Genomic DNA, 12020 nt, shown 5'->3' on the forward strand with positions numbered 1-12020 from the left:
CATGCAACCACTTTTTGGTTGTTCAAAATAACCTTCCAAAGACTTCTTGCAAAACTTCCACTTTCATTCCCTTTGCAATCCCAGTTAAAAGAAAATGGGTGTTAAGGCATCTTATTCACAATCTAGATGGGAAAATCAGCTCTGCAAGCTCAGCTAAGGTACAGTAAGATACACTTCCCACCAAGCCTGCTCACCTCTGCATGGTGCTCCTCATTTTGCTGAAGAACTTCAATGACTAGTTCAGCAAGACGTATTGTATCTTCAAGCTTTTTGGCAGGAGTGATTAATCGGCCTACATTTTCTGTAGTACAAGAGTTTGTGTTAAAATTCAGCGAAAGTGGCAGGCTAATTTTATGGCCATTAGAACTAGTGGATAAGAAATTGAGAGTAGTTATCAGTTTTTTAAAAAACAAAATTCATGCAAATGTTAAGTGCCATGTAATTAGTGAGCAAACCATAAAGCCATTTTATTATTATCACCATCATTATAATACATATTAGGAAAAAGCAGTGCTCCAGCTTCAAATTTGCATATGAAGCTATAGTAGGTCTATGACAGCACATTTCAAATTTAGTGACATTTTGTACACATGTTCTTTAAAGACAGCATAAAGGTACTATATCACTGTCTAGATTGTATTTACGCTACCTGAAGTGGGAAGGTTAACAGGAGTTTAATATTGATTGTTGTTACATTTGTTTTTTAGATTAGTTATTAAATGCTACAGTGTAATTTTTCATTGCAGGCCCGCGTATGTTGAACGTTCATTTTGAAAATGCAGATTCAAATGTCTGCTTCAAGTTGTCCAGGGAGGAGACAGAAAAGAAAAATTGGATATGCCTGGGCCATTAGTCAGGAATAATAATTGTTAAAAGGGTGTTAGGAGTAGATTATTGAATGGGTTGTGGTAGTTTGTGCTACTGGTTGTTACAATTGAAATTTTATCAGTTAAATTGCAACAGTGTACTTAATTGTTTTCTTTGTTTTTAGTTTCTCTTAAACTGAAAGTGTTGTATTTTTACCCAGCTCAAGAAGAACCTGAACCCTGGCTTATTTTGCCCTCTTTTTAGAGCTGAGTTCATGAGTTTGACAATGTCATTATGTTCCAAAAAATTACAAACTGTTTTCCTTTGGGAAAAGAGTAATATTTAAAACATAAAAGAGGTTTTCTTTTTCTTTCTTGTGATGGAGTCTCATTCATTCTGCCTCCCAGGCTGGAGGGCAGTGGTGTGATCTCAGCTCACTGCAAATTCCGCCTCCCGGGTTCAAGTGATCCTCCTGCCTCAGCCTCCCAAGTAGCTGGGATTACAGGCACCTGCCACCATGCCTGGCTAATTTTTGTATTTTCAGTAGAGACAGAGTTTCACCTTGTTGACCGGGCTGGTATCAAACTCCTTACCTCAGGAGATTCGCCCATCTCAGCCTTCTAAAGTGCTGGGATTATAGGCATGAACCACCGTGCCTGGCCAAAACATAAAGGTTTTCTTGGCCAATGAAACTGTTTGGATTCAACCAGTTTGAATTCCAGGGGAACTTGTATTTCATGTTTAGCCCGCTTCAAACCTTAAAGCCTCAGAGTCAGAGCACATGGGATATAGTGAAATAAACATCATTTAGTAGAATTCCCCAAGTAGGCACATATATTTGCAAAAGAACTGGCAAAACTTATTTTCATCTTTTCATCTGAAGCAGGTATATTTTGGCTTCAGGATGTTTCTTGCTAGAAACAATTACCTATTACTAAATAGGAAGGTTTCTGGCAGGCAGCAGGGGTTGGGAGGAAGTAGGCAGACTTAAACAAAATCATAAGAGATTGCTAATTTACAAAAACAAAAGTTTCTTAATATTCTTTTATGCATTTCTTAGGTAGGTAATGAACATATCAGGTCATTAGTAATTTAGGATTTAATAATGAAAAATAAATTCAGTGAGACACTAAGCAAAAAGGGTGTTCTAGCAAATGGGATGTAAGAGTGATTAGTGGGACAGGGTAAGATTAGCCAGGTGCTGAAAGTCTCAGTCTAACAAGGCCTGATGGCTAGTGTGATAAATGGGCTTCCTGGATTCAAGTCAATGGAAAGCTCCATTATCTCTGCCACACCCAGATGGAATTGTGGCTGGATATGGTTAGAGCCTGAAGGTGGGGCTATGGGAAACATACACATGTGGATTAGGCAGAGAATAACCAACACTCAGAATAAGGAGATGTGGGAGCTTAGGTGCTGACATCCCATTGCCTGGTCTAGAGCAATACGTGTTTAGAGAAAGAGTGTATGACAAGATTGACTTCTGTGCTTTTGGGGGCATCTGACCTGTTAGTAATTTGATAAATAGACTATCATAATTTCATTCGTAGACTTTCAGGCATTTCTAGAAACATACTGTGTATATATTTTTGGGTAATATGTGTAGAGTGAGGTATTTGCATTTTGATAGTAAATATGCACAGGCTACTATTTTTTATTAGTTGATATTCACATTTACACATCAATTTGCAAATTCCTCATCCTATGCTTATTACCCATTCGACACATACACCCACATACACACATCACACACTTACATACATTTTCTAGTAACAGACAAGTCTGCACATTAATACAAATCTGCAGGAAATCCCACCTGGGGCACATCTTTGAAATCTCTTTCTTTAAAAATAGAGAGCTTTGTCCTTTTGGGTGAAACACTCACCAAATCTAGGGGAATTCTGGCTGTTTATGACATACGATACATAAATAATTCCTACCAATATTTTTATGCACTTAAAAAAAAGTCAATAATTTTTATGTTTGGAGAAATCCAAGATGTTGCAGTTAGGACCACCTGAAGATTTGTTTTAATAGGCAGTACTCTTAGATTGACTACAATAGATATCAATAGATACACATAAATTGTGCATGTGCATGCAGCCATTCTATGAGTGTTTGCACATGTACACAGATATGTGTATGCCTGATGTATATATACAGACAGTATGTTTAATAAAACCCTTTGCAATTTTACTTGAACATAAAACCATTAAAGTGAGCAGGTTAAGGATTCTTTAATCTACAACACTTGATCTGCCAATTAACCCATGTAGCCAGTCTTTCATTTACTATTAATTAGCCTTGATTCCATCATCTGTAGATCGAGCCACATTAGTGAGACACTGCACTATTTTCCTGTTTGTTTGCATAGCTGCTGTACTACTAGCTAAATGGCAAAATGGAACTACTAAGATGTTGTCTTTAAAGAAAACATTGTGCAAAATCCTTTAGCACTTCTTCCCTCTCCCCAACAGAAGTCAAGGAGAAATTTGTGCTTAGAAATGACTTTTTTTTTTTTTTTTTTTTTTTTTTTTTTGGCCACTTCTGCTGTCTTCAAATGAATTACAATATTCCTATCCCCCAACCTTGCACTAGCTGGAGCACTGATAAAATGGAACTAAAAATATAGTATACTTAAGAACCATTTCATACAATAGAATTAAGCTCATAACACATAAAAAATTGTCATGCAAAATGTTATGCAACAACAATGTTATTTTGTGCTGACATTGAGATTTGAAAATGTTGCATATGTCAGACATAGCTAGACAAAAAAAAATGTGGACATTTGGAAATAAATGCTCTCTTTTGAGTATCTCAAAACCTATAAAATTATACTTGAGAGCCCGAGTCTCAGCTTAGTGTTCCAAACTGAAACAAAATTTCAAGAAGAAAGGTGAACAGAAAAGCAAACTAAACTAGAAAGCTGCCAAGTAGAGGAATGATGAAAGTTTACAGTACTTGATTTTGGCCTAGGCATGCCTTTGAGCCTCTGATATAACATGCTGGTCTGCGTTTGGGTGGGTGGAGGAGGAGGCCCAGGAGGTGGCAGGGGAGCTGCTTGGGTAGGTGAAGAGAGACAGTAAAAAAGTAAAGACAAAGTGACTTTAACACAGGGTGACAAGTAAGATGACAAACTCTGAAAAGAACAACCAAATAAGCAAAAATGATAAAACACAAATGGAGAGCTGCTGCTTTCTTGGCGATACTTCAACACTACAGAGGTGTGACATTGTTCGACAAGGACTCTTACCAGTGTCACCAGCAACCCCCACCCACCACCACCACCACCGAGACACTCAGAGGCTGAATGCAAATACCAGATGCTTTATCCAGATGGATACACATGAATGATGGCAGCAGCAGCACTGACCAAAAAAAGATACACTTCGTACAATGAAGAACACCTATACGTTAATAGCTGCTTCTTCCTTACAGATGACCAGAAATAGGACTTGATATATTAATAGTTGGAAGATCTGGCTTGTCATCCCCCATATGTTACTTACTTTCTACATAACCTTGCATCTGCTACTTGAACCTCTCTGTGCTTTAGTTTCCTCATCTATAAATTGAGAGTATCTTTTCTGTATATCTTACAGGGTTGCTGATAAGAGCAAATAAAGCAATCTATGGGACAGATCTCTGTAAAGCTCGAGATGCCTACACATGTTTATTGTTACCTCCACATTGTGAGAAGGCTGCAATTAATTGCTTTGCAAAAGCAGATGAAGGGCCGTTATTAGTTCAAGTGAGCTAGGAAATATTCTTGCTCCCTTTGTGGAATTTCAACATGTCAAAATCTGTCATTTTGGGGGAAAATGTGTGGTATCTGATTGTTTCCAGCTCATTTAATTATTTTCAATTTGGAATTCTCGTGGCTTTTATATTGTGGGTTGAATCATATATAAAAACTTGCCAGCTTATCAAATATGTTACTTGCTATTCCAAATGTTAGAATACTGTAATCAGTACTTGACCCATCTGTCATGTGGTTTACAATATCAGCACAGCAAACATCTTATAACAATAGCCTCTCCTTCAATACAGGCACAGAGCACTATCAGCTTCTGCAATTCTCTCTCTTTAATGAGTGTCTCATTAACCTTGGACCTGCTCCTTTCTAATAGTTCTGGTTTATAAAGCAATCTGTATGGTGAGAGGGACATACTCCATTGCCAAGTTTGCTTTTTGGTTTGCTTGAATTTTCAACTGGGAAAATGAATTTTACTGCAGGCATATAGGAAATGGAATTCTAGTGACATTAATAAAAAAAGATGGAGAAATATGGATAAAATATAATATTCTAGTAAAAATCATCATTAAAAACAAAAGTTGGTGAGATCCTTTTCTTGCTGGACCATTTTAATGTTTAGAATACAGGACAAAAAAATTACCAGTTTCCTCTTATTCAAATTGTTTGGGAAAAAATGTGTGCAAATAGAATTTGGAAGACTCAGTTTTAAATGACAATCATTTAAAAGGAAGCAACTACTAATCCTTTTATCATAAAAAATAGTACTCCATATTTTATATTTTGTTAAAATCTGGTTTTCCACTGACAGCACAGCCTAAAGTTAAGAGCATTTCTGGTAATTCATCCTCATGGCTCTTTCAATGAATGCATGTTACCTGCATGTGCAATTCTCATGGAAATTCCTGACTCATTCTCACCCAGTTAAGTGAACCTGGGTAGAGAAAGACTTGATCTGGTGGTGAATAAAACAATAAAGCGCCCCTGGGTTGATCCATCACCCATGAGGCAGCAGATACATATTTCAGCTAAATGGGTCTTGATGAGAAATTCATAAAGGGATTTCCTCCTGCCAACTGTCTGTCCAGAATTCTGACAGTGAGGTTTGCCACCATAGAAAAACAAGCTCCCTATTTTTTTTTCCTCACAGAGCAAAACAAAAACATCATACCTTGGTTTCCAACTTCATTTACCCAATTACCATTGCTCATGTTTACACAATTAAATCTGCTTGGCTTCCAGAGAGAGAGTTAAATGTGACTGCAGAAAAACAAAAAGAGAATTCCGCTGCATGCTCATCTAAGCCAAGGAAGAGATGCATCCGGGAGCGAGAGACACTCCAATTAGCCCTTAAATAACCTGACCATCTCTGGCTCCAGCTAGTGAATTGCCAGTCTCTGAAATATCATATGAGAGATGAATATGATTGATGGAAACTCACTTGTTACCAAGTTCCAGCCTATTGATGTGTTGCTGAAGATGTTGGTGTTTGTATTATGCAATTACAGAAAATAACTAGCCTGTAGCAATTTGCTATGATTTGGGGGTGGGGGTAGATAAAAGCTCAAGTAGGAACAGAAAGCTAAGCAGATAGCCACATTATACTATCCTGAATACCCAGCTTCCCTAAAATGATGGCTACATAGGCTTAAAACATGCAAGGTTGAAATCTAATACAATTTCTTTAGTGGGATGGTCTATTATGTATACTTGATCCCCTTGATTCTCCAATATCCACTCCCTTTCAAAAGATTCCAGCTCTAGGTCAGTCTAAAGTATGTGTTAATAAAGGCTATTGGATGGATCATGGATTTTTCCTATGTTTTCATTGGAGGCATCATTGTCTCTTCCCTGTAAGGACTTAGGTGGTATAGCTTGTCTAGTCTACCTTCAAAATGTGTCTTGATTTTATCTCACACCATACTAGATCACGTGCTCATCCACACTCTTGCCGAGGGGGTGAGCATGTGACTCAGGTCTCATCATTTCCACCTCAACTGTTGCTAAAGCCTCCAAGGCAGCCTTCAGTCCCTTTTCTCTTCTGCAGTTCATTCTCTGCCATGCAGCAGTCAGAGTGATCTCTGTTAAGCACACATCTGAACTTGTCATGCTCCTGCTTAAAAACCTTTGAGAGCTTCCCTTCATGATAAGGGTTATGCCTTCATATGCCATAAAAAGAGAGTGCCATCATAGCAAAGGTTCAGCTCCTCTGTTGACTCTTCTACCTGAGCACTTCTGGCCCCTGATAACAGGAAATTATATACATTTGTCTATCTCCCCCTCTGCCAGGGAATTCTGTATTTCTAGGGCCTACAGCAGTGCTGGGGCCAGGGTAGGTCATCAAGTATCAGTGGAAGGGAATCCTCAGTGGATCCTGTCCAATGCAATGCTTTCATGAAAAATAAAATACTCTGTGTTTTCAGTATACATACAAACTACACAGGAGCTCGTATCTCTTATCCAAAGTTCCTGGTTACTTAACAAATGTACTAAGCTGAATTCTGAATAGTAAACATCATATCTTAAGCTTCCAAGCCAGAGAATAACGTCAGGTGTCTAAATTCAATTAAATACTATTTAAGACAGCTGGGCACGGTGGCTTATGCCTGCAATCCCAGCACTTTGGGATGCTGAGGCGGGAGGATCATGAGGTCAGGAGTTTGAGACCAGCCTGGCCAACATGGTGAAATCCTGTCTCTACTAAAAATACAAAAATTAGCTGGTTGTGGTGGTGTTCACCTGTATTCCCAGCTAGCTACTCAGGAGGCTGAGGAAGGAGGATTACTTGAACCCAGGAGGTGGAGGTTGCAGTGAGCCGAGATTACACCACTGCACTCCAGCCTAGGTGACAGAGCACGACTCCGTCTCAAAAAACAAAAACAAAAACTATTTAAGATAATTAAAAATAATTTTATTTAAGTTAATACAAATTAATTTAAATTAAAGAAAGAAATAACACTCTTGTGATGGTTTTTCTTCTCTAATTTGGTATCATATGCCAACTCAGGCTTCGTTCCTAGGGCTCAGCTGTTGCATATAAGAAAAGTGAGCTTAATTCTGCATGGACATTGTGTTGGAAATCTGTCCTTTTATGTGCAAGAACCTTGCTCAGGGGAGTTACCTTCTCTACTCCATGTTATTTTGGTGGGAATTCCAAGGAAAGTATCCTTCAGGGACAGTCACATGAGCTACATCTGGCCAACCATAGTACCTCATACCATCATGAGTACTATTATTGGCTCTGGGGTTAGCATGTGACCCAACCTGGGCCATTGTGGCCCTTCTCTGGAATTGTATACAGTTGCTTGGAGAGGAATGCTCTTTTTCTTCTGGAGTCATTAGCTAGGATAAAACGCTGGTGCTATCTGTGGGCATGTTGCTTCGCAAACTTCAACCATTAGCTCCAGTCACATTAAAGAAGGCTGTTAGTAGTTGGAGATATGAAAACACATGAACATTTTTCATTTCTGAGGCCAACTCCTCCATGGATTTCCTAGCTACATGAGCCAAAAAATTCTCTTTTTTTGCTTAGGCTATTTGAGTTCTTTTTTTCCCTGATTCAGTAGTACTACTAAGTACTCACTTAGTCCCCAAATAAACTTTTATGTACATTGCCACAAGCAGTCTTGGGCAGGAGCTTGGAGCATCTGGAGGGATGATGAATAGAGGCAAACACTGAAACAAGGCTAGGGAACACCCCAGTCAGTACTTCTTGGGGGTCCAGCCTTTGACCTACATCATGCCCTTCTCTGGCACTATCCCCTGCTCTGTAATCAAAGACTCTGGCCTGGGTAAAATCACCTTGTACTGCATTCCTGTGACACCTTGCTTCTTCCCTTTACTATCATCATCAGATTGTGATTGCTTGTTTCATGCCTGTGTTTTCTACCCTTTTTTTTTGGTAAGCTCAACAAGGGTAGGGAGCATGACTGCTTTTGCTCATTACACACTTCCCTGGTATCTGGTATAGCTCCTGGAACCTAGTGGGTATTTAACAAATATATATGGAGACTGCAATGTTGTGTTTGAAATTCATAATAGAAAGACAATTTAAATACCTCTTATATTCCCCTTGACCCTCAAAGTGCCATCCCTGGATCAGCAGCTTCAACATCACCTGGAAGCTTGTTAGGAATGCATATTCCCAGGCTCCACCCCAGACCTGCTGAATCAGAACCTACATTTCAACAAGATCCCCAGGGATTCAGATGGACATTAAAATTTAAGAAGCACTGTTTTATGATTCATTTCTGAAATGAAATGATATCTTTATACTATACATTTTAACTTGGAAGAACATCCTTTTAAATACTTTCAAACAAATTACATATATATAAAATGAGCACTTACTATGTGCCAGGCATTTGTGTTAAGAGATTTATTTGGAATATGTATTTTAATCTTTGCAATAATCCTCTGGGGAGGAACCATTATTAGCACCTTTTACAGAAAATAAAAGTGAGGTTACAGAGGTTAGAAAACCCAGTGGAGGCAGGAGAAAGATTTGAATTTGGGGTATAACAAATCATTGAGTGCTTAGGCTGGTTTTGAGGTAGTGTTTTCTTGGAGTTGCACATATATGATTCTAACATGTGGATGCTGGATGTCATCGAGTGTCCTACTGGACGCTCAGACCAGTTAATGGATTGTGGATGGGGCCGTTATGTCTTGACTGAAAGGTAAGGAGGCCTTGTGGGGTGGTGACGGCTCTTGAATAGCATACAGGACAAGAGACTAGAGAGTCACTGACTACTCATTTTATTTTGAACCTGGCTTCTTTTCTCCGGGCCTTGATTTTTCCACCTGTCAATGATCAAGAAACCTCTTTGTGTCATACAATTTCGTTGCTAACAAGTCACAAGCATTTTATAGTGTAGAAGTTGAAAATGTGGACTTTGGAATTAAACAGGGTCGTGTTCAAATTCTGACTCTACAACTAACCAGCTCTTTAACCTTGGGGAAGTGACTTAACATCTTTCTACTTCAGGATTTCTATGCATGAATGCGTAAGTTCTTATTTCATTGAAGTAAGAGGCACATTTTAACATTTCTGAAATCCGGATGCATCTTACGTTTGATAGCATGTCATAATATAGTATATGAATGGCGCATCTTATAATTGATGGACCTTTAGATTCAATGAAATATGGTAATAAAACACTTATCTCACAGGGTCATGGTGAGAATTAAATGAGATATGCATAACTACTTAGCACATATTCAGTTCTCAACAAACAACGTTTATCATCATCTGCAACATCACATCTTTTTTTCTGATAGAAGAGAGAGACACTGATTTCATATTTGTGGGTTCACAACACATCCTTTTTTTTTTTTTTTTTCCAAAATCTTTCTTGGTGACAGTGTTTAAAACACGTTTCTCTTTGTCCCCATCGCTTATTGTAAAGTATAGATGAGGTGCTAGTCCACAGAATAATCTGGTCTTGGAAACCCTGATTCATGCACCACTGAAACAAAAAGGGTGGAAAGGCTGGGTGTGGTGGCTCATGCCTGTAATCCCAGCACTTTAGGAGGCCGAGGTGGGTGGATCACTTGAGGCCAGGAGTTCAAGACCAACCTGGCCAACATGGTAAAACCCCGTCTCTACTAAAAATATACAAAATTAGCTGGGCGTGGTGGTGTGTGCCTGTAGTCCCAGCTACTTTGGATGCCAAGACAAAAGTATTATTTGAACCCAGGAGGCAGATGTTGCAGTGAGCCAGGATCCTATCACTGCACTCCACAGCAAGACTCTGCCTCAAAAAATTAAAAAATAAAATAAAATAAAAGAGAAACACTTAGTCCCTCATGTATAAGACATGAAGCATGAGATGGTCCTCATCTCAGAATGGCCATCTTGTGGGGATGAGATTCACTATTATTGAATTCACTATTATTATTGGTCCCTTTTGGAAGACTGTGGGGTGGTGGCTTGGCTCTATGTTTTAGTGGGTTTTACCAGCTTGGTTCTCTTTCTCTCTTTCAACAAGCCTTAGATCTGTAGGAAATTTGCCTGGAGACAGAGAAAGATGCAAAACCTCAACATCACAGAATCTTTCTGGAAGTCCTTTCGATAGATTTGACCTGATCTAGAAGGTTTCTGTCAATTGGAGAGAAAAAAAAGTCCACAGTTCTTTGACAGCCTTGGGGAAGTCTCAACTGCGCTTGGGAAGACTTTCCAATGTAAAGATTTTGTCAATGATTCAGTTCCAGAAAGGACTGCTCTGTTAATTTGTAGTCTTCCTATGTGAAAAGTGGTAGGTATTATACTTTTGACCTTATCCATTGAATGAATGGATATTGTCTAAGTGCTCACCACATCAGCTAAAAAGTCTACATGGTAGAAAGAGACAAAAATGCATGGTATTTAAATTCAGACAGACCTGAGTTCAAATCCTGCTTCAGAAAGTTACTTATCCTGTCTGAATCACAGCTCCTTCATCTGCAAAGGGTGCAAAAATAAAGCCTTCCTTATGAGTCTAAGGTTAAGATTGAATCAGAAGCCCTTAGCACAGGGCCTAGGCCCATAGATTCATAGGAGGCTGCTCTCTTCTCTCTCTCTCTCCCCACCTACCCATCATTCATCCATCCACCCACCCACCCATCTACCCGCTCTCCTCTCCTTTCCTCTCCTTTCCTCCTACCTATTTCTGTACCTATCTATCTATCTATCTATCTATCTATCTATCTATCTATCTACTATCTATCTACCTACCTATTTATTCTGTCTATATCTATCTGCTGTCTATCTACAAATCATCATCTGTCTGATTTTGCAAATCCTTGGCATATTTGAAGGAAAAAGTTGTTTTATTTCAAATTCCAGTGGAATCGTTATGATGCTCAGAAAATTATGCAAGTATTTAGCCAAGAACTGAAGCAAAACAGCAATAGTAGTGTAGACTTTCTCAGAGCTTTCTGGTTCAGAATGTGTGACGGTTTAAATGGAAATGTATTTAAAATAATAGAATTCATTTGCAGGAGTCACAGCTTTTCTTTCATAGACTAGCAGGCTTTTGCATCTTTTTTTGGAGGTACTGTAATTAAATTGAACATTTAATTTCTAATAATGCCACCAGACATAAAGCATAAGTCCACCAAAATGCCATCTGCATAGCCCTGTAGATTCTTAAAGCATAGTCTGACTAAAGGACTCAGCAGCTGTCCATATTTCAGTCCCCAGTATTCTATCCACCTCCCCACAATTTGCACGTGTAACTCCGGTGGTGCCCTACCACCTCCATACAGTTGGTTATGCAGACCTATCCATGAATTTGTGCTCTATTCTCATTAAGAAAATTGAAAGGGGAGGGAAGGGGTATGAAAGAAAAAATTTAAAGGCCAGGGAAGAAGTAATTATGATTATGATTGCAATTGAGACCTGATATACTTAGAAAAAACTTCACTATACCAAGCTTCAACCCCATCTCTGCTTTGACCTTAACTTTTAAGTCCA

At 38.8% G+C, this 12020-nt stretch overlaps 1 protein-coding gene across 13 annotated transcripts in view; it reads right to left on the bottom strand.

The window, feature by feature from the left end:
- CADPS (calcium dependent secretion activator) overlaps positions 1-12020 on the bottom strand; it is a 483498-nt gene that overhangs the window by 103692 nt on the left and 367786 nt on the right. For all 13 annotated transcript variants that reach the window (XM_015130515.3, XM_077993272.1, XM_077993270.1 and 10 more), the window contains one exon: positions 195-301. In XM_015130515.3, coding sequence (XP_014986001.1) covers positions 195-301 — 107 coding nt within the window. The remainder of the gene's footprint in view (positions 1-194; positions 302-12020) is intronic.

Source organism: Macaca mulatta, chromosome 2, assembly GCF_049350105.2.
Source record: "Macaca mulatta isolate MMU2019108-1 chromosome 2, T2T-MMU8v2.0, whole genome shotgun sequence".
NCBI classification, from domain to species: domain Eukaryota; kingdom Metazoa; phylum Chordata; class Mammalia; order Primates; family Cercopithecidae; genus Macaca; species Macaca mulatta.